At 34.7% G+C, this 22,890-nt stretch overlaps 2 protein-coding genes and 1 pseudogene across 2 annotated transcripts; 1 reads left to right on the top strand and 2 right to left on the bottom strand.

Annotated features, from left to right (window-relative positions):
* The first annotated feature begins 1,280 nt into the window (after positions 1 to 1,280).
* Positions 1,281 to 5,961, top strand: LOC110711633 (ABSCISIC ACID-INSENSITIVE 5-like protein 2). The gene is made up of 4 exons (XM_021890053.1): positions 1,281 to 1,982; positions 2,295 to 3,417; positions 3,569 to 3,640; positions 5,490 to 5,961. Exons 2-4 carry the CDS (start codon positions 2,551 to 2,553, stop codon positions 5,568 to 5,570), a joined length of 1,020 nt encoding a protein of 339 aa, XP_021745745.1. The 5' UTR covers positions 1,281 to 1,982; positions 2,295 to 2,550; the 3' UTR covers positions 5,571 to 5,961.
* A 913-nt stretch (positions 5,962 to 6,874) lies between these two features.
* On the bottom strand, positions 6,875 to 12,217 carry LOC110711723 (annotated as a pseudogene).
* Positions 12,218 to 15,883: 3,666 nt separating this feature from the next.
* Positions 15,884 to 20,950, bottom strand: LOC110711722 (protein argonaute 4-like). The gene is made up of 22 exons (XM_021890140.1): positions 20,797 to 20,950; positions 20,478 to 20,686; positions 20,166 to 20,378; positions 19,944 to 20,080; positions 19,750 to 19,847; positions 19,546 to 19,643; positions 19,296 to 19,467; positions 19,093 to 19,209; positions 18,892 to 18,999; positions 18,713 to 18,772; positions 18,522 to 18,635; positions 18,226 to 18,397; positions 18,016 to 18,128; positions 17,805 to 17,933; positions 17,580 to 17,707; positions 17,428 to 17,496; positions 17,272 to 17,335; positions 17,051 to 17,165; positions 16,882 to 16,955; positions 16,381 to 16,475; positions 16,249 to 16,280; positions 15,884 to 16,146 (listed from the first exon to the last, which is right to left on the bottom strand). The coding sequence occupies exons 1-22, from the start codon at positions 20,935 to 20,937 to the stop codon at positions 15,971 to 15,973; spliced, it is 2,634 nt and encodes an 877-aa protein (XP_021745832.1). The 5' UTR covers positions 20,938 to 20,950; the 3' UTR covers positions 15,884 to 15,970.
* Between the last annotated feature and the right edge of the window lie 1,940 nt (positions 20,951 to 22,890).

Below are 22,890 nucleotides of genomic sequence, written 5' to 3'. Positions count from 1 at the left end.
TTAGTTTTTACTCTTTATTTGATGAATAAATGAAAAATAATCATCAAAATGAGAACAAAATGTTCATAGGTATACCGTGCACCCGGGTGGATATAACATCTCTCGACTCTTAGATACGGAGTATCATTTAGAATCAAATATGACAATTTTTAAGGGAAGAAGGGAATAACATAAATGAGTAAATAAAGTTGGCATAATGAAGAAGCAAAGTAGAATTACGGTGTATTAATGGACTTTTTTTGCAAAACAATGGACTAGCCCATATATTGAGGTAGTAAATTCAGAAGACATAAATTGCAGCCCAACATGGTGGGGTGGGGTCCAGTGTCCACTTTTTAAGAGTTGGAATGTTACATGCTCAACATTTGTCACCACCTCAGAGTGTTACACGCATTTAGAGGGAGAATTATGACGTGACTTTAATAAAAATACAAAATGTGTGAATTATTTCTTGTTTAAACTAACTTTGTTTTAAAAAAAAATAAAAAAAATACGGAGTACTTGAATCCAAAGCTCGCCCATATCCAATATGATCGCATCAGATCATATTAGAAAATTTTAAATTATATTGCTTTCAATTTTATTAAATTCAGATAAAAAAATCTAATAAAATATTATTAGCGACCTTTTCTTTGCATTTTTGTTCAAACAATATATCACTCCCTTAAATTTTTTAAAATTAGAGGTACTAAAAAGTCTCATTTAAGTTTGCTTGTTGAATTTTACTTGAAAAGTAAACAAAGTGTGTCTAGTTTGATTTCTTAATGTTTGTTTGTTTGTTTATATACCAATCACTCACATTTCACTTAGAGTGAAATAATTTTAGGCATTTAAAAGCATGATGTGAATCATACTATAAAACTAGCATACAATTCATAGCTATAGGTTATACAAATTAAAAACAAAATGACATACTTTTTTTTTTTTTTTTTAATTCATCAAGAAACATATAATAACAAAAACATATAATTCAATTTGAAGAACACAAAAATTGAACATTAACCTAATTCATGCACCAAAATCCTGACAGGCCAAGAACACAATGTAACAATCCAAATACGGAGTAATTGATTAGAAAATATAGTTTTTTCACCTCATAAAATTACTCGTAAAATCTATTATTCTCGTTCTGTTCTTGAATGTTCTTTAGAATTGTTACTCAGTATAACATGAAAATAACATACAAATATTTTTCACCATTAATTTTTTTTTTTTTTTGAAACCTCACCATTAATTTATAAACATAACTTATGGTGAAACGTATAATAAATGGGTCCAATTCTGTTCTGAAAATACGGAGTAAAAAATAAAAATGGGTCCCCAGTCTCCCTTTAGAGTTATGTGCAGCAGCAAAACATAACACTTCTCAATTTTTTTTTTTGTTTTCAATTCTTTTCCAATTCCTTTGTATTTTATGATTTTATTTAATTACATAATTACAATTAATTTTCTGATTATTTTTTTCTTTGAATAAATTAAAAAAACAAGAAATTATTCACCAGATCTGATCTTGCGGCGTTTTGCTCTGTCGAAGCCTCTGTTTCTCTCTCCTCCCTACCATCCCAACAATACTTTCACTTGACATACTAAAATCTTCTTTTGTTTTCTTCTGTTTTTTGGGTATTTATTTTTATTACTACTATTAATTTAGGTCATAATTCTTGTTTCCACTTCCAATTTCTTAATCCCCAAATTAAAAAAAAGCAATCCCTTTTCCTCTCTCCAAATTCTTCTTCTTTTAGATGAAGAAAATGTAGTGTCTTTTTCACAAATTAATGGGATTTTTCCATATTTACTTGGGTAATTTTTCTGGGTAATTTCTAATATTGTCTAGTAACTTTTTTCTATTTAATTATCAAAAAAATTTCATTTTTTTTGCTCAGTATAATGATGATCTTGTGCACTGTATAAATAAATTAGCTTCAAATGGCAGAATGTGATTCTGGTGGGATTTTCTAACGACTAATTTAATAAATTATCTGGTGGGTATCTCTCTATCTTTCTCTCTCTTAAATTATCTAGCTCTTGTTGTTGACTGTATATTAAATGTTATTTATTTTTGTTAATTAAATTAGTAGTAATAATAATATTAATAATTTTATACTATGATTCTATATTTGAGTTAATTTATTGATCTGGGGTTCTTCTTTTTGTGTATGGTTTTTGGGGTTTTTGGGTTCCTCTATTTTCCCCCAAAAACTCTCATTTTTGTTGTCTTTCTTTCACCCCTTAAACCCTAATTTCTTAGCTTTTTTAAACAATGATTCAATGTTTAATGTGTGATTCCTTTACAGGGGTGCAGCTAATTTGGGTTGCATGTGTTGTTCACAAGACTTTTCTTGTTGATTCCTCAATTGTATGGTGTAGTTCTTGTCATTTCTGATAGAAAGGTTTTATCTTGCATTGCCCAAATACATAGGGTTTATGTTTGTGTCTGTGATTGAGATTGAGATTGCGAAGGCGAAACCGGGTTTCGGGTTTTTGTAGAGAGATATATAGACAGGTGTTGTAGATGGATATATATAAGTATCTATGAAGTGTGTGATTTGAATGGGTACTCAAACAATGGGATCTCAAGGTGGTATAGGTGATAGTTCAGTACCAAAGCCTCCAAGTTTATCTAGACAAGGTTCATTGTATAGCCTTACACTTGATGAGGTACAAAATCAGTTGGGAAATTTGGGGAAACCCTTAAGTAGTATGAATCTAGATGAGCTTCTTAGGAATGTGTGGACAGTAGAAGCTAACCAGACTGTGGGAGGAAGTAGTAGTAATGATGTTGATAATGGCGCTCAAAATCTTAACCAGGGTGTTCCTGGGGAGGCATCTCTTAATCGACAATCGAGTTTTAATTTGTCTCGGGATCTAAGTAAGAAGACGGTTGATGAAGTTTGGAGGGAGATTCAGCAGGTGAAGGAGAGAAATCCTGAGAGGCAAAATACACTAGGTGAGATGACATTGGAAGATTTCTTGGTTCAAGCTGGGATTGTTCTTGATGCAACTGGTGGTAATGGTGGTGGTGGAAATGAGAATGATACTAGCAGTGCTGTTCAATGTAACTTGGGGGGTATTGATCCAAACTCTGGGCGACATTCGAATGTTCCGCAACATGCGCAGTGGATGCCTTACCAGCTACTTCCACAGCAGCAACAGCATAGTATGATGACAATGTTTATGCCAGGACACCATGTCCCTCAACCTATTGCTGTCAGTGGCGGAGCTCTCTCAGATACCGCTTACCCCGATGCTCAATTGGCTGTTACAACTACTCCTTTGATGGGAACGTTGTCCGATACTCAGGCAATTGGTCGGAAGAGGCTTGCTCCGGGAGATGTGGTTGAAAAGACCGTAGAGAGGAGGCAGAAGCGAATGATTAAGAATAGAGAGTCTGCTGCACGTTCACGAGCCAGGAAACAGGTTAAATACAGATTCTTGTCTCAAATTTTGTTTTGCATGTGTTTGAATTTTGGTTCCTGTCTTACATTTTGTTATCCATTTGGTAGAAATTTTTTTCTACTTTGTCTCTGATCCTCCATTCTCATTATAAAGTTGTGATTGTGGTGGACAGGCTTATACCAATGAGTTGGAAAACAAAGTTCAAAGGCTAGAAGAGGAAAATGAAAGGCTACGGAGAATGAGGGTATGTTTGTTCATACTTTATGTATTCATGGTTGTGAAATTTGCATTTTAAAAGGTCCCTATTCTTACTAGTGCTCTAGTTGTGCTATCTCAATCCCTTTCTCTTATAGTGAGAGAAATTCGGTCTTCTATTGAATAATCTTATGGTAGAGTATTTTTGATGTGTACTTGATAACTCACATTAGCAGTTGGTGTATAGTCAGAAAAGAATAAACATTTATTTCGTATGGCTAGATTTTGACATCTTACTAGATGATCTTTGAGCAGTTTACAGTTTGATTGGCATAGCACAAGCTAGTTGCATTCTTTAGGCAGTGAATGTATGAAATCATTTATCTGGATCTAATTAGAGTGTGTAAACAATTTCAAAGTTAGGAATTAACTATTGAATTAACATTTTCTGACTCAATGTTTCGGATAAAGGCAGATGAGATGCCTTGCCAATAAAAGATATTCAATCTTGGCAATAAAACCAAATTTTACTCCACGCTTGTTTGTTGGCTGTGATGGCTTGAAAACAGTGGCTTTCTGATATAGTAATTTTAAGATTTCTTTGTTGGTCTGAAATACATACTTGGTGATCACTATCATTGAACTACCTTTTTCCTTTTAGGTTTGAGATTAGGCTTTTAGGCTTTTTCACCTGCGTTTGGCTTCTGTGCATGGCCAACTCATAATGAAATTGTAAGTTTATCAGATTTCCTTAAAAGAGATGCATTTCTAGCCTCACCCTAGCCCTAATTTCTCCGTAACTCCTGTTGTTTGTTTGGATTTGGTTGGATGGACGGGAATTGACTAGACAAACGTATATGGTATAAGCCGTGTAACCGAGCAGTGTGAGCACAAGTGTAGTATGTTTTCAAGAATTCTGAAGAGTGCTCCTTTTATATATAGTGATGGATATAGACATCTTTGTAGTTTTTTCAGTTGGCTACTTACACTGGTAAGAGTGGTTCTTCACTCTGCTTTTAGCTGGGCATGATCAATATCCTGGAGAAAGTCAGTCTCATAACATTAAAGTTGTTCTTTGCTTGCATGTTCTGCTTTGATAAACATGGCATCTCCAATCATCAAGCTGCCTTTTCCCCTTGGAGCCTCTAGGCTGATTTTAGGAATCTAGGTTCTGGAGTAGCTTTTTTCTAGTAACTCTTGGGTGTTAGTACATCCTGTGATATTTTTTCACTATATCAGTTATGTCTGTGCTTTCAAAGCGCTGACCAATACCTTAAATTGTTAACAGGCGTTGAGTGAATGCTGACTAATATCTATAGTTCAATACCATCTCATGTTAAATGATACTAAGTCGTTGTTAAATGATACTAAGTCGTTATTTCATATTTTCATCTTGCATTTTGTGATTGTTGATGACATTTTATAGTAAGGTCTTAACCGAGGTGGCTAATGGCCCGGGTTTTCCCTTGGCCCTTGCCCAAACTCCCAGACCAGGTCAAGGTCCACCTTTGCATCATCCGCCTGTCTAACCTCTTGAATCAGCCTGGCCAAGGCTCGTAACCTGTCTGTGAACCACATCAGTCCAAGCCTGGGTCCTATCCCTGCAGCCCAGCTGGCTATAAACTAACTCAGGCCTGCTAGCCATCTCTAGTCTTGGATTCAACTACCTTCTAGCTCCTTCTAGCTCAACATATATTGCTAGATGATTTTTAGTAAATGGCTTGTAACAAGTCTGTGAACCACATCAGTCCATATCTTGCTAGATGTGTAGTTTAAGTTATCATCTTTATTTACCATATTTGATTCATGTGAGCATGATCAATTTCAAAAACTTGTACTAAGTTGTGTATTTCTTGACTGATCCTTCCTTTGCCCTTATGATGATTATCTGTTGACAGGAGGTGGAGAAGGCCCTGCCAAGTGTTCCCCCTCCTCAACCCAAATACCAGCTCCGACGAACAAGCTCAGCACCGCTTTAGCGATTTGTTCATGAGCAGTTGAACGATGCAAAGCCGTGGAAAAAAAGTGTACGACCTTATAGTGTTTAACGAGTAAAGCTAACTGTTGTCCTGGACTGTCTGCATCTTTGATGTCAGATTGTTCATCTTTGTAACTCTTCTACTTCTCCCCCCTTTCTCATAAATCTGGCAGTTCTCCTAGTCTGCAACTGCTGCTGATTTTCCTAGGTTTTTTTTTTTTTTTTTTTTTCCCCTCTCTTTTTTAAATCCTTTTTATTTATTTATTTTTTACCAGTTTCTTCTATTCCTTTGTGAGTAGCCTGTGTATGTACATTTTAAGTACCGAACCAATCTTAAGAGAGTTGCAAGAAAAGGAAAAAGAAAATTTCAGAATGCAGCTAATGTTCACTCATAGTTGTCTCGTTTTATTGTTTGGTCTAAATTTTGAATATTGCTTGAATTGCTGATTTCTGGTCCATGGTTTGTATTTTCTTTGTATGTGAGATGCACCTTCCATCATTTAGATAGTTACTGGTAAATTGGCTGTAAAATATGTGTACTCAGTTTGTATATATGAAAATCACTTTTAAGCCGTACTTCGAAAACCATTTGTTTATTCTCCTGTACTTCCATCTTCATCCATGTATTTATTTTTTCTTCAATACAGATAACAGAGCAGTTTATTAGGCAGTGGTGAACTGGTAATGATTTGTTTATTTTAATTATTCAACATACATTTATTAATTATCGACTAATTGTACTTAATATTACATGACTTGAACTGAAATTGACCCAACTCGACACAAAATTTACATTAGTTGATTGAAAGACCATGATAAGCCAATTTAGTAATTTATAATGATTTTACAAATTTGTTTAATAGTTGTCTCCTTTTCCTCTTCCACACTGCTCTTAAGACGTCATATCAAAATTAAAAAACATGTTTCTTTAAGACAGCATAGTTTATACGACCTTTAATTTCTCAAGGAGGGAGTAAATATGTCATAAGTAATGAAGAGTATTTGAAATAAGAAACTTGTATTTGGGAAATTATTTTGCTCACATGTAATAAACAGGAAAGTCACAAGCAAACTTGGGGTTATCTAGAGCGAAACAAAACATTGCACATTGTAGTACAGCAATGAGCTAGCTACAACAAATGCCTTCAGTCCAAAGATTAGGGCATCATCGCGATCATTTTGCAAATATGCAGGTTACCATTGCCGTTATCTTCTGCTGTTTAAGCACTTTAGTAGAGCTGGGACCCAAAACTAATTAATCTTCATTATGTATGACATTGTTTTAAGCAACAGATAGTCATGTTGAATCTATTTTATGAACAAACATAGTAAAAAGTTTAGCAGACTAAAAGCATCAATTACAATCAAGTCTTTTGATAGTCAAAAGATTACAAACTGCATTAACATAGTCAACAGATAATGTAGTCCAAAAGTTCTGATCAACGACGACCTGTAGACCTGTGTTGCCAGCCAAATTTGTATGCATGATTTAGCAGTTAGCAAAAAGCGTAGAGATAGTTGTGCATTGGTTATTTAATTATCCTAATATCCTAAATACTTCATGGTAAACTGAGGGGCTAATGTTTCAGATCATTGTTTTTAAAGATATAATCAACAGAAGAACATGGAGGTGCACACTCTGTCATGCAGCTTGGGAATCTCGGGCACAGAAGGATTTCCAACAGAAGTCATGCTTCCATGACCTGACGATGTTTCTGACAGATCTTCATACTTCAGGAACTGGGATACTTGGGTGGCTGCCAGATGAGCATATCGAATTGGTGAAGCTGCAGGAAAAAGAGAGAAACATGTTGTGAATATGAGGTATATTTTTTTTTTTTTTTTATTTTAATGTTTTTAACGACTGTATACAAGAGTTAACAATAAGATTTACCAATAGATATAGCAGTAGTGCTCCTCTGGTACCTGCAAGTGTTAAAGTATACTCTCTAAATCAGATTCCTTGGGCATATTTAACTCCAAGAGCTTCTTACACATAGGATAGAGAGTGAATCAACTCTTGTAGCTGATCTGCTGAAAAGCCAATCTCATCAAGCAAAACATGGTAGTGAGTTGGCCTGCTCGTGCCCTACATTTTAACCCGCTAAATATGAGCATATATATGAAACCAGTAGCAAGGTTTATGCTGTGATTATGTCTGCTTCTACTTGCTACTATTCACAGCATTGATGAACTCATTACAATATAGAATAGTCTTAACATTATTTTACTCTTAACTCCTCAAATTTACCTCAAGTGTTACTCTGTCATTTTTCAATACTCAGATGGTTGTTGACACTTCATTTGGACTAAGAACTTGAACATGCATCAATTTCTGACACCAATGTTCGAGTTTAACATAACTCTAACACGATCATATGATTCATTTCAAAGCATTGAATTGTAAATCAAGTCCAATGTGGATAGTGCATGACAATGCAAATGAAAGAATCAAGACTAGATGAGCTAATAAAAACCTAAAACTTGAAATAAAGGTAAGAAACTTCAAAAAAATAAAATAAAAACTTTACTCACAATCATTCCTGCTTGAGCACACATGTAGAAATCATAGTATAGAGGATGGCAGACTTTGCTGTCAACCACGGTACCTGCAGAAAGGCAACAATTAAGGTCAATAACAACTTTCTGAATTGTTTGGGAAATCTGATTCTTATTTTTTTGCAAGTGTGCTAGGTTTGCAAACCAGGTGGCACATTGTCAGGTCTTTCTTGTTGGAAAAACTTGGTATGATGATTTTTCTGAGCAATGATAATGGTGAACTTAGGAGACCAACTTTCATCAAGCGCTTTGCATGCCTGCAAAATGAAGTGAATTTGCAAAAATGCATATTCCTTATGTGAATGATTCTCGAATAACATTCAAAACATATATTGCTATTCAGTTTAGGGAGCATTTGCAACAGACCTGAAGAATCTGTTCAAACTCTATGTAGAGGACCTGCTTGAATTGTGATTCACTCACTCCATCCCTGCATGATCATGTATGAAGCAAAATATTAGTCTCTGCAACAGGATCTCAGGATTAAATAAAGACAGAAAATCTCAAGAATCTCATCAGGTATCATACCTAAAAATTATGACTTGTGATGGCTTAACATTGCCTGAACTTGTGTAGAAATCGTTCAGAAGCTCTCTACATATAATATATTAATAAAAAAAAAAGTGAAAATATCATGCACATCTCAAATTTAGTTAGAAAAGTACAAGGATGTTTGATGGAGAAAGTGTGGAAAAAACACCTGATTATGCCTCCGTCTTTTCCTCCAGACAAAGGTTTGTACAATGAATCTATCATTTCAACCTTTGGGGATTGAGAACGGACAGATGCTCTGTACTGATATATTGACGGCCATTCTCTGGAGCTCACAACCTGTATATATTTGAAACTAGAAACATAAGATCATTCATGAAATAAAAAGAATACAATCCATTTCAGCAAGTAGTTAATTAAGCAGTGAAGGGAGGGAGCTGAGGAGACAAAGGAATGTTATTGTGTTACTAACAGCAGCAATAGATGGAACTCCAGACTGGCCAGGAGAGCCATGCGAGACATCCATTCCAAAGATTATCGTAGGTATTTCAGTGATCAAAGGAATGTTACGTTCAACTGCAAGCCGATAATTCACTCCACCAAGCTGCAAGGAAGTCAGAGATAATAAGATATAAACCAAAAGTAGTATGAAATCTAAAAGTAAAAGCAATGAAAGAAGCATGTATTACTTTGGCATTAATCTTAAGCAATAGATTGGTGAGGTATTGCTCATTAACTCGTTGAGGAGCTAAGCATTGACTAACAACTCCAAGTTCAAGAAGGGCTTTCTTTTTCCAAGGGCCTGTAGAGAAGGTGTGATCAATCAACTTCGAACATGAAATACAGATATGATGTGCAGACATTTTCAAATGTAATGGTGATGAGTTTCTGACCATATATTTCAGAATTCTTCCTATCAGCAAAGACACACAGAATAATAGTAGGGGGTTTAGATAGCCGTGACATCACTTGATCAGCCATTTTGTCCACTCGAACAGGAGGTGGTGCTCGTCTATACTGTGAATCCTCCTCAATAGTACACAATGGGAACTCAGTGAACTCCTGAATAGAAAGAAAACAAAAAAAAGAAAAGAAGTTTCAGACATTATTTGCTGAATATAGTACTACTTTGAAAGATGTACAAGACAATAGGAACATACAAAGTATATGATTTTGTTCGACTTACAATGCCCTTCATTTTCCCAAACTTCACCAGGTCTCTACAAAGGTTGCGTATGTTACAGCGTGCAGAAAAGTTCACCACCACCCAGTCTTTAATTGATTTGGGATCTGAAAATCTCTGTAAAACAAACAGAACAAACATTTAAAAGGTGGGAAAAAAGAGGCCTGAACTGAGGGACAGAAAATGAGAGCTACCTTGCGGTTTACATTCCAACGTCCATTTCTTGGAAAATCTTCCCCATCACCAAATTTCAGCTGCAAGAATAAAAAACATTCAGGAAATTGTTGTAGAGAGATTAATTAAATTTAACAAACAAGTCCCTTTGTTTTTTTCCCAAAAGGAATGGGAGTGAAGAGGGTTGGGCAGTGATACCTTGGGAGCTGCCAAAACACGGCCTTCAACTTGCATAAACTCGTTGTTGATTGTGATGCCACAGGTACGTAGGAGTGGCTCAGCAGCATAATTACTTCTCCTCATTGCCTAGCAAGAAGCCAAGACGCGAACATAAGCAAAATATGGCATAAGATATGAGAATGTGGTAATGAATTAAAGACAAACATTGCAAGGCATACATCTGTGAGAGTCCTTATTTTATCTTCTGGCCTCTGCCTTGATTTTTCTACCAATGAAGATCGCTGCTGGACAGTAAGTGCTTTAGTGTACCTTTGTAGCGGAAGCAAGGAACACAGCTGCACAAAAATGTACATAACAGTTCATGTCAGATAGAGTTAGAAGGACAAGACCACAGAAAAAATATGTTTCAAGTTTATCACCTCCATTGGTATGTAAGTCGGCCTTTTTGGTTTACTCACATTAACACAAGGTAGGTCTCCTGAGAACCGAAGCATTATGTTTCGATGTTGTGCAAAATAGTCATAAACTGTCAGTTCAATTTCCTCAAAATTTTCTCCTCCTCTTTCGGCTAACCTCCTCCTTAGTGTGAACCTTAGGACAGAACACTAAATAAATTATCAAAGATCATCATATAGCAAAGACTAGAACTAGCATGGATAACTCTTACCTCTGTCTTTTGCAAATCTCTTCACTCAATCCACAGATTTTCCACTCAATATTGGCAGGTTCTACTCTTATCCTCAGATTTTTCAGAGTGCGCTTAGCCTATACAGGTTACCATGACAAGTATCACACTATCACTTATCAGAAATTCAGAACCCCTCGCATGAAAACATAGTCCCTATACAGTATGCACTAGTGTAGTATCACTCGAAGTTCCGTGTTTACCTTCACCCAATTAAGCTGGTGTGGATTTTGTACATTCTGGTTGGCTAGGAGAAAATCTATCAGTGGTCCAGGCTGAACAATTGTTGTAAGCGTCCCATCTGCTCTCACAGTCACAACAAAGGAAGCACTAAGGGTTGAGTGTTGTTCCAAACACCAATATGCGTTACAAAACCATATGGAAACACTTAGTCACTCACCCATGTTCAAAGACAGTCCACTTTGAGTGGCTCGAAAACTTGAATGATATCCCCTGCAACCAAGGACACCCCCTCCAAGGACATCAGAGTTCCTATCGTCATGAAAGAATGATTGCCTCACCAAAAGGCACCCCCTATATAAAAAAATAAGGAGAGCATCAGATATACAAGAGGAGACAAAATATCAAAATAAAACACAAGAAATTTGGCTTACTGATTTGCAGCATGTTGCCTCAGTACTATTTCCAGGACTCGGACAGCATCAAGGAAGTCCTCAGATTCTATACCACGGAGAGCATCACTTATTGCCTTAATTGGGATTTTGGTTGCATAACTGATCTCCACTTTAAAAGTCTTTTTTTTGATATACGCGCTTTATTCTCTTTTTATCATTCTCATTAGGACTTCCATTGCCTCCCGGGCTGCTCTTACCATCCGTCCTACAATAAAATGATGTGTTATAGTACTAATGTAAGCAATGTATCAAAGTAACAAGCTCTCAAGCAATTGATTACTTTGTTAAGGCATCGTTTATTACCTTTCAGATGAGACCTTGTCGAGCAGGACAGTAAACTCCAACTTCTTTCTTGGGAGGGAACCGACAGTAAACAAGGTCTTCTCACCATCATAGGCGAATTCCTTGCCACCCATCTCAGAGCTATATGTTTCTTTGATCTTGTCCATTACTTTTCTTCCTACACCCTTCATTTCGACTGGTTTTCCATCTTCATAGTAGAGGGCAACCTGGAGACAACATAATACATTAATACTTCAGATGTTGCAATTTTTGCAATACATTATTATTTGATAAGAGATTGGGTAGATAAAACATACAGAGTAATGGAAGAAGAAGCCATCAGTATTGGCATTCTTGACATTGAAGTGATTGGTTAATAGTAGAATTTTCTGTCCATTTGATCCACAGCCAGGCCTCGGCATAGGAACTCGTATCTGCTTTTGTTCAGGAGCATCCATTTCCTACTACAGACAATCCAACAAACACCATAAATGTTCTATACTTCACAAGTTCACATGCTTATACTATTAGGGAACACAATATCGAGAAAACAATTTCATATAACTATTACATTAACGCGAACAGCAAGCATAGAATTGCACATACATACACACACCAAAGATGGCCTAGCAGTAATTCTACTTACCAAGTTACCAATCAATGTGTGCTTTGGAAGTCCTAAGAGCCACTTTGATTCGTGTTAAAACGTTCAAAACGACATTTGAGATAAATAAGTTCTAAAACTTTTGCTAGAGGTAGTTCCATCACACAATAAACATGTATCATTTCCAAGAGGTAGAATAACATAATCATAAGATCCAATCGCTCAGGGTCAAATTAAGGTCTATATGAAAAGATCAAACTTTATTTATTTATTTATTTATTTTCTTCAATGTAAAATGAAGTGAAATATACAACCATCACAAAAAAAAAACACAGCAATTCTTAAACATAATCGTTTTTAATTAATCTGTCACGAAGGCAAGTCATACAAAACGATGTCTCAAACTAACTCACTAGTCACTATTCACTAACACGACTTTTTTAAAAAAATTTACTACAAAAGGACTATTCTTTCCTTAAAAAACCTTTTGGAAGCTTTCAACACATTAATATACTCTTATAATTTCTCAAACTAAGGCAGATTAGGATTTTGACAGAGAAAAACTTTTTTGAAAAACATTTTAATACTTTTTTTTTTTTTTTTTTTTTTTTTTTTTTTTTTGGTATGAGAAACCTCAATATAATTTAGAACATTAAGAAATAATTACTCATGTCATCTGAAAAAATGCCTTAAAAAAGTACCCTGTATCAAAATAGAAAGAAAAATATAAAGTTTTGTTCAAACTACTATTTAAAAGTTACCATCTTTATCAAAATATGAAAAAATTTATCCATCTTAAAAAACAAAATGAAAGATTACCCATAAAAAATTATCAAAATGAAAGATTCTTTAAAAAAAAAATATGAAAGATTACCCATAATAAATTATTAAAAATGCTTAAACATACCCTTTTCTTTTATTATTGCTTAACTGTGGAACTTTTCCATCTCAAAAAAAAAAAAAAAAAAAAAAAAAAAACTTTGTACCCATTTTATGTGAGATCATCAAACGACATAAACAACAAAAACAATTTTTTGTTTTATGAAACAAAAACAACATTTTATTTCCTGTTTATTAAAAAGTCATTGCTCAAAATGACAAAGAATATAACTAAGTATATGTTATAATCCATAAAGGAAAAAAAAAATGAAAGAAGCCATGCATAAAAATTTGCACAAGAACAAAAAAAATCCACCAAACACAAAAAGAAAAGAATTGAAATAAAACACCAAGTAAAATAGAGCAAAATTGTACCTTTCTAGCGAAATTCTTCACAAATAACTTAAGCCCAGTAGAATATGAAGAACAAGTTTTTTCTGCAAGAAATATATGATTTTTTGAAGAAAAAAAATAAGAATAAGAAGAGGAAAATGAAGATAAATAGAGTGTTGAGAATAAATGAACAAGTAAAGAAAGGATTAAAGAGAGAAACCTTTGCTATTCAGAGGTAGTGAAGCTTTAGCCAAATTTGGCTCTCATTTAGTCATTTGTTGCTCTTTTAAGCTTGGTTAGAGTCTAGAATGTCTTGGAATTACAGACTTTGACTACTTGACTTGATTACTATGACCGTGACTACGTGAGGTGATGTTATTGGTATGTAATAATGTACGTATGACATCAGTTCGGATACGTGAAATTTCAATAGCTGCGATAATTTAATTTAGAACGGAGGAAGTATTTGGTGTTACGGGAGTATGGAGCAGGTTGTGTTATGGGATGGGGTAGGTTTTTAAGTCGTGCATGTGATTATACATCCTCTCTCCACCTTAATTAAGAACACTTAGGTGGTTGCAATTGAATTACAAGGTAAATTCAGATTTACTCTCTCCGTCTTTTTTTAAATGTTATACTTTGACTGACACATAATTTCAGAGACATTTTAATTTATTTATACTCCCTCCTCTTATTGATCTACCCTTATTGTCATTTTTTGTGGACAAATATTTAAAAGTTCATTTTTTTCGTTGTCTTTATTAAGTGAACTTTTAAATTACCCTCTTATGCAAAAATATTTGTGCAAAGTTAGTTTTTTCATGTGTATTTAGCTTTTCCATATACTTCTACGACTTTCTCTCTCTACTTTTTTTTTTGCAAATCTCACGTGTATTTAACTCTTCAATGTACTTTTACTAATTCCTCCTTCCCCTTCTTAATTCGCGCGCATGAAAATTGGTCATATAAGACTAAATAAAAAAGGGACGAAGAGAGTAATTATTTACCTACTTTATTGTTAATTTAATTTTTCTATGTCCCCTCTCTTGATTTCCGTGTTTTTCACAAATGGGAAAATCACTTGGGAATAGATGAAGTAATAAAAGAGTAATAGTGGGTCTGGGTCGGACCGTAAGAGGAGATAAATATAAAATTAAAATGATTTTTTTTTGCCAAAAGAGGAAGCGTAACACTGAAAAAAACACGACCGCATTTGGTAAGTGTGATATAACACTTAAAAAAACACAAAGGGAGTATGAAAAATTTATCACGGAGTACTTCTGTTTCACAATGATTTTTCCCATTTTGATTGAACATACTTTGTGTCTTTTATTTGCAACACTACAATTTACGCTTGCCAATGCGTTACTCTTTATTATGTTAATGTAGAAAAATTATCATAAATATAATACTCACTTCGTAATACAACCTTTGAACGATAGAATTTAAATAAGACAACATTTTGATTGTTCCTTAATATTACAACCTTTGGTATTATCAATTTTAAAGAGATTAAAATCAGTACAACCTGTTTAACAAGTTAATTATGCCACGTGTTACTTTAGGATTGACTTAAAGAAATATTTTAATTATACTCCCTCCGTTTTTATTACTTGCTCCACTTTTCTTTTACGACCGTATTTTATTACTTGCTTCATTTTCTTTTTGTAAAACATTTTACAATACTTTACTTATTTTCCTCTCCTAGTGGACCCCCCAACTATCATACTTTAATATTTTCATATTATTTCTCCTCTCAACTATCATATCTTATTATTCCACCAACCCCACTTCTTGACTTCCGATTTTATTTATTTTTACTATTTCTCCTAAAACTCCGCACATGGAGAAATGGAGAAGAAAAAAAATATGGAGAGAATAGTATACACAAAGTATGTACTTTATATTTTAGAGAAAATGTTTTTTAGGACATCATGGTATAGTACTCGTACCCCCAAATAACAAACTCAGTATTTGGGAAACTATTTTGCCCACACGTAATTGTCTTGGGAAAATCACAAGCAAACTTGGGGTTAATGTATGAGGTAATTAAAAAAATGCCTCAAATCCAAAGATTAGGGGCATGTGCAATCTATCTAATGAACAAGCATAGTAAAAAGTCTAGCAGACTAAAAGCATCAATAAAAAATCAAGTTCATTAACATTCAAAAGATTACAAACTGCATAAACATAGCAACAGATTATTTGATCCAAAATTTCTGATCAACGACGACCTGTACACGTATGTTGCAGCCAAAACTGTATGCATTATTTAGCAGTTAGCAGAAAGTGTAAAGAGAGACACAGTGGTCATCGAAATATCCTAATATCCTACACACTTCAGGGTAAACCGAGGGGCTAGTAGTGTTTCAGATCATTCTTTTTACAGGTATGACTAGCAGAAGAACATGGACCTGCACACTCTGTTATGCAGCTTGGGGAGCTCAGGAACAGGAGGATTTCCAGCAGAAGTCACACCTCCATGACCCGATGATGTTTCTGACAGGTCTTCATACTTCAGGAAATGAGATGCTTGGGAGGCTGCCAGATGGGCATATCGAATTGGTGCAGCTACAGGATAAAAATGGAGGAGAAAAAGAAAAAAAGACTTAGTATTGTGAAGTGAGCTTAATTTTCTTACAGCTATTTGCCAGAGTTAGCAATAAGATTTACCAATAGATATAGCAGTAGTGCTCCTCTGGTACCTGCATGTGTTAAAGTATACGCTTAAATCAGAGTCCTTGTGCATATTTAACTTTGAACACAAAAAAATTGCAAGTTTTTTTGAGGTCAAGAGCTTCTTACACATAGGATAAAGAGTGAATCAACTCTTGCAGCTCATCTGCTGTAAAGGCATTCTGATCAAGCAGAACATGGTAGTGAGTTGGCCTGCTTGTGCCCTGCAATTTTGACTCACATTATGATCATAGAAATGAAAAGGTTCCAGCAGTGAAGAATATGCTGTGATTATGTCTGCTACTACTTGCGAAGATTTACAGAATGTGAAGAGCTCATTAGAATATACAATAGTCCAACAGCTATGTTATTAATTTCAACTATCTTTGTTACATCCTCAATACTTGCAGATGGTTGGACACTTATCATTTTGGAGCAAGAACATATACCATTTACTGACACCAACATTCGAGTTTGATTAGTATCAAAATTCATGTCAAAGTATCGAGTTGTAAAACAAGTTCAATGTAGACGGTGCATGACAATGCAAATGAAAGGATCAATGCTAGATGAGCTGATTAAATCCTACTACTTTTAAGAGTAAGAAATTTCAAAAGTTCTTTCACTCACAATCATCCCATTCTGCGCACACATGTAGAAATCATAGTATCGAGGATCGCAGACTTTGCTGTCAACCACAGTACCTGCATACAACAAATGCAACAAATAAGGCCAAACTTTCTGAATTCTTTGGGAAATCTGATTCTTAATTTTTTGCAAGTGTGCTAGATTTGCTAACCAGGTGGTACATTGTCTTTAGGTCTTTCTTGTTGGAAAAACTTGGTATGATGATTTTTCTGAGCAATGATTATGGTGAACTTAGGAGACCAACTTTCATCAAGGGCTGTGCATGCCTGAAAAATGATCAGAATTTGCAATGCACATCTTAATGGGAACGATTCTCAAAATAACATTCAAAACATATATAACAATTCAGTCTAGGGAACATTTGGAACAAACCTGAAGAATCTGTTCAAACTCTATGTTGAGGACCTGCTTGAATTGCAACTCACTCACTCCATCCCTGATCGTGTATGAAGATAAATATTAGTCTCTGCAATGGGATCTAAAGATTGCATAGACACCAAATATAAAGCATCTCATCTGGTATCATACCTAAATACTATGACTTGTGATGGCTTAACTGGGGGGCGTGAACTTTTGTAGAATTCCTCCAGAAGCTCTCTATTAAAAAAGCAAATATCATGCACATCTAATATTTAGTTAGTGTACAAAGTTATTTGATGGATAAAGTCCAAAAAATAAACCTGATAATGCCTCCGTCTTCTCCTGTAGGCAAAGGCTTGTACAATGATTCTATCATTTCAACCTTTGGGGACTGAGAACGGACAGATGCTCTGTACCGATATATTGATGAGGGCCTAGAACTCACAACCTGCATATATTTGAAAAATAAATCCAGTTTAGCTAGTAGTTAATTAAGCAGTGGGAGGGAGCTGAGGAGACAAAGGAATGTTAAGTGTTTTATGAACAGCAGCAATAGATGGAACTCCAGACTGGCCAGGAGAGCCATGATAGACATCCATTCCGAAGATTATAGGCTTATCAATGAGCACAGGAATGTTACGCTCAACTGCAAGCCGATGATTCACTCCGCCTAGCTGTAAGGAAGTAAGAGATAATTAGATATAAACCAAAAGTAGTATGAAATCTAAAAGTAAAAGCAATGAAAGCATGTTTTACTTTGGCATTAATCTTAAGCAGAAGATTGGTGAGGTACTGCTCATTGGCTCGTTGAGGTGCCAAGCATTGACTAACAACTCCAAGTTCAAGAAGGGCTTTCTTTTTCCAAGGGCCTGTAGAGAACGTGTGATCAATCAACTTCAAACATGAAATACAGATATGAATCATATGATGTGCAGACATTATCAAATGTATTTCAGAATTTCTGACCATATATTTCAGAATTTTTCCTATCAGCAAAGACACACAGAATAATAGTAGGGGGTTTATCATGTAGTCGTGACATCACTTGATCAGCCATTTTGTCCACTCGAACAGGAGGTGGTGCTCGCCTATACTGTGGATCCTCCTCAAAAGTATACAATGGAAACTTAGGGATCTCCTGAATAGAAAGAAAAAAACAAAAAGAAAAGAAGTTACAGACATTATTAGCTGAATATACTACTGCTCTGAAAGATGTACAGGACAATAGGCACACACAAAGTATATGATTTTGTTCAACTTACAATGCCCTTCATTTCCCCACACTTCACCAGGTCTCTGCAAAGGTCGAATATGTTACAGCGTGCAGAGAAGTTCACTACCACCCAGTCTTTAATTGTAACGGGATTTGAAAATTTCTGTAAGAAAAAAAGAACAAACATTAAAAAGATGGGAAGAAAGAGGTCTCAGCTGAGGGACCGAAAATGTGAACTACCTTGTCCTTTACAATCCAACGTCCATTTCTTGGAAAATCTTCCCCATCACCAAATTCCAGCTGCAAGAATAAAAAATATGCAGGAGATTGTTGTAGAGAGGTTAATTAAATTTAACAAACAAGTCCCTTTGTTTTTTTTCCCAAGAGGGATGGGAGTGAAGAGGGTTGGGCAGTGATACCTCGGGAGCAGCCAAAACACGGCCTTCAACTTGCATAAATTCGTTGTTGATTGTGATGCCACAGGTACGTAGGAGTGGCTCAGCAGCATAATTACTTATCCTCAATGCCTAGCCAGAAGCCAAGACGCGAGCATTAGCAAAATGTGGCAAAAGATATGAGAATGTGGTAATGAATTAATCACAAAGATTGCAAAGGCATACATCTGTGAGGGTCCTTATTTTTTCTTGTGGCTTCTGCCTTGATATTTCTACCAATGAAGATCGCTGACGAACAGTTAATGCTTTAGTGTACCTCTGTAGCGGAAGCAACGAACACAGCTGAACAAAAATAAAGTGGTTCAGGTAAGATAAGAGTAATATAAATAAGACCACAAAAAAAAAAAAAATTGCTACAAGTTTATCACCTCGATTGGTATGTAAATTGGCCTCTTTGGTTTACCCACATTAACACAAGGTAAGTCTCCTGAGTACTCTAGATTTATATCTCGATATTTAGCAAAATATTCTGAAATTGTTGGTTCAGTTTCCACAAAATTCTCTCCATCTATTTCAGCTGATCTCCTCCTCAGTGTGAACCTTATAGGACAGAACATTTCATAAATTATCAAAGATCACCATATAGCAAAGACTAAAGCTAGCATGGATAACTCTCACCTCTGTTTTCTGCAAATATCTTCACTCAATCCACAGATTCTCCACTCAGTATTGGCGGGTGCTACTCTTACTCTCAGATTTTTCAGAGTGCGCTTAGCCTATACAAGGTATTATGACAAGTATCACTTATCAGAACCCCTCAAGTGAAGCATGTCCCTATACAGTATGAACTAGTGTAATAGCACCTCGAAGTTCCGTTTTTACCTTCACCCAATCAATCTCGTATGAATATTGTATATCCTGGTTGTCTAGGAGAAAATCTAGCAATGGTCCAGGCTTAACAATCGTTGTAAGCGTCCCATCTGCTCTCACAGTCACAACAAAGAAAGCACTAAGGGTCGAGTGTTGTTCCAAACGCCAATATACCTTGTAAAAACATATGGAAACTAAACACTTACCCATGTTCAAAGACAGTCCACTTTGAGTGGCTCGAAAACTTGAATGGTATCCCCTGCAACCAAGAATACCCCTTCCAAGGACATCAAAGTTCCTTTTATTGTCATGAAAGAATGATTGCCTCACCAAAAGGCACCCCCTTATGTATAAAAAGAGAACATCAGTATGTACAAAGAGGAAACAAAATATGAAAAAAGAACAAGGAGTAAGAAATTTGAACTTACTTATTTGCAGCATGTTGCCTCAGTACTATGTCCAGAACCCGGACAGCATCAAGGAAGTCCTCAGATTCTATACCATGGAGAGCATCACTTATTGCCTTAATTGGGATTTCTGTTGAATAACTGATCTCCACCTTAAAAGTCTTGCTTTGAGATACGCGCTTTCTTCTCTTTTTATCACTCTCATTGCCTCCCGGGCTGCTCTTACCATCCGTCCTACAATAAAATGATGTTTTACAGTACTAATGTAAGCAATGTATCAAAGTAACAAGCACTCAAGCAGTTTGATTACTTTGTTAAGGCATTGTTAATTACCTTTCAGATGAGACCTTGTCGAGCAGGACAGTAAACTCCAACTTCTTTCTTGGAAGGGAACCGACAGTAAACAAGGTCTTCTCACCATCATAAGCGAATTCCTTGCCATCCAACTCAGAGCTATATGTTTCTTTGATCTTGTCCATTACTTTTCTTCCTACACCCTTCATTGCTTCAACTGGTTTTCCATCTTCATAGTAAAGGGCAACCTGAGGGGTAGGATAAGAGAGCATAGTACTTCAGATATTTCATCTTTCGCAACAACATTATTATACAACATGATTGCTATTTAAAAAGAGATTAGGTAGATGAAACATACAGAGTATTGGAAGAAGTAGTAATCAGTATTGTCAATCTTGACATCGAAGTGATTGGTTAATAGTCGAATTTTCTGCCCTTTTGATCCACAGCCAGGCCTCAACATAGGAACTCGTTTCTGCTTTTGTTCAGCAGCATCCATTTTCTAGTACAGACAATCTACACCAAAATGAAATCAAAATCACCTAGTTAATAACCATAAATCCTCAACTGGTCTATGCTTCACAAGTTCATACAACTATTACATTACCGCAAACAACGAACATAGAATTGCAATAACATATACACCACCAATCATTGTGTGCCTCGGATTAATCTTTCAAGAGGCAACTTCTACGAAAAAAGGTCTCTTCTTACTAATTAACTCACTAGTCACTAATACAACTTTTTTTTTTTTAAACACTACAAAAGTACCACTGTTCTTTCCTTAAATAATTTCTCTGTGAGCTTACAATACATTTAAATCTTTATCTATTACACATTTTTATTCTATGCAAAAAATTCTTTTAAATTCTAATGTAATCAATATCTTGTGCACTTGCAAAAGTACATTTAAGTGAAAATGTAAAACTAAAATATGAAGACTAGTCGATTAGAAGATAAAGATTGACAGAGAAATTAAAAACTAAAGGCAGAAGATTACAAAAATAAAATTGAAATCAATTGTTGTTCTTATTTGGACGATTTTTTTTTGATTTTTTTTTTTTTTGAGAAAAACCCAAAAAAAAATTAGAACACCAAGAAATAATCATAAAATGCCTATAATATTACCCTTTTATCAAAATAGAAAGAAAAACATGTTTTGTGTCTTGAATGAAGTTGCCATTTTCCAAAACATAAAGAAAATTCTATCAATCTTTAACAAAAATATGATGAAAATTAAAATGCCTAAAATTTAATTACAAACAATTAAATGTAGCCTTTTTCTTTTTATCATTCCTTAATTGTGGGCAACTTTTCCAACTTACGAAGTAAAAAATCTAAGTACCCATTTTACGTAAGATCATCATATTCATCAAATGACATAAAAAATTGACAAAATTACTAAGAATAAGAAATAATTAGTAAAGAAAAAACGAAAACAATTAAATAAAAGAACCCATGCATAAATTTGCACGAGAACAAAAACCCACCAAAAAAAAAGCAATTGATTAAACTTCTAAGAACTCAAAGTAAAATAGAGCAGAATTATACCTTTCCAGCGAGAAATTCTCCAGAAAAAACCTAAAACCCAGTAGAATATGATGAAGAAGAGCAAGTTTGTTCTGCTAGAAAATTATGAATTTTAAAGAAAATATGAAGAAATTGTAGTAAAAGAAGTAAGAATAAGAGGAAATAAAGATAAAAAGATTAGAATATAAATGAGAAATTACAGAGAGAAACCTTTGCTAATTGCTATTATTAAGAGGTAATGAAGCTTTAGTTAAATTTTGGTCTCATTTGTTTCTCTTTTATAAACGAAGAAATTTGACGAGTATGAGACTATGAATGTATGACCGTGACTATGTGAGTTTACGTACGTACGATTAGGCCCGTTCTTGGAATCTTGGATACGTGAAATTTCAATTGTTGTAATAACTAAAAACGGATAAAGTATTTTAATTAATGTTACAAGGTGTAGAGGTGTCAATTCGGTAAAGTGGGATTGAGTCGGTTTTTTTTCAAAGTTAAGGTCTGCTAAATTATTGTGTGCATATGAGTTGAAATTTGAAATGGATATTTTCGAGTTAGATTAGATAGATTCGGTCAGGAAAGTTAATCGGTCATTATTATAGAGGTTACTTTTTACAAGTGGTCACATGGTGTGGCTAACCACACACAAAACGCGTGGTATATTTTATCATTATAAAGATAAATAACTTTAATTAATTAAGTCCTTAATTTTTGTCTATAATATATATTATAATTTACATTTACATTTGATTTACTTGTAATTTACATTTTAAATTAAATTAAATTTAAAATTCAAATAAAGTATTCGTACTTGGTTACAACATATCATGAATATAATGGATTTTGTTTTAAAATTTTTACCACGAATTTTATGAGCAAAAATTACAATTTTATAAGGTGTTTATTGAAAGATATAAATTAT

The sequence above is a fragment of the Chenopodium quinoa genome, unplaced genomic scaffold (assembly GCF_001683475.1).
Source record: "Chenopodium quinoa cultivar QQ74 unplaced genomic scaffold, ASM168347v1, whole genome shotgun sequence".
Lineage (NCBI taxonomy): Eukaryota > Viridiplantae > Streptophyta > Magnoliopsida > Caryophyllales > Amaranthaceae > Chenopodium > Chenopodium quinoa.
This window is presented reverse-complemented; position numbering and strand designations above follow the sequence as displayed.

Coding starts and splice junctions, on each gene's coding strand:
- LOC110711633 (XM_021890053.1), top strand. CDS start 2,551: ATGGGTACTCAAACAATGGGATCTCAAGGTGGTATAGGTGATAGTTCA. Junction 3,418..3,568: donor GTTCACGAGCCAGGAAACAG/GTTAAATACAGA, acceptor TGTGGTGGACAG/GCTTATACCAATGAGTTGGA. Junction 3,641..5,489: donor AAAGGCTACGGAGAATGAGG/GTATGTTTGTTC, acceptor ATCTGTTGACAG/GAGGTGGAGAAGGCCCTGCC.
- LOC110711722 (XM_021890140.1), bottom strand. CDS start 20,937: ATGGATGCTGCTGAACAAAAGCAGAAACGAGTTCCTATGTTGAGGCCT. Junction 17,934..18,015: donor TGCTTAAGATTAATGCCAAA/GTAAAACATGCT, acceptor ACTTCCTTACAG/CTAGGCGGAGTGAATCATCG. Junction 16,281..16,380: donor ATTCACTCTTTATCCTATGT/GTAAGAAGCTCT, acceptor TAACACATGCAG/GTACCAGAGGAGCACTACTG.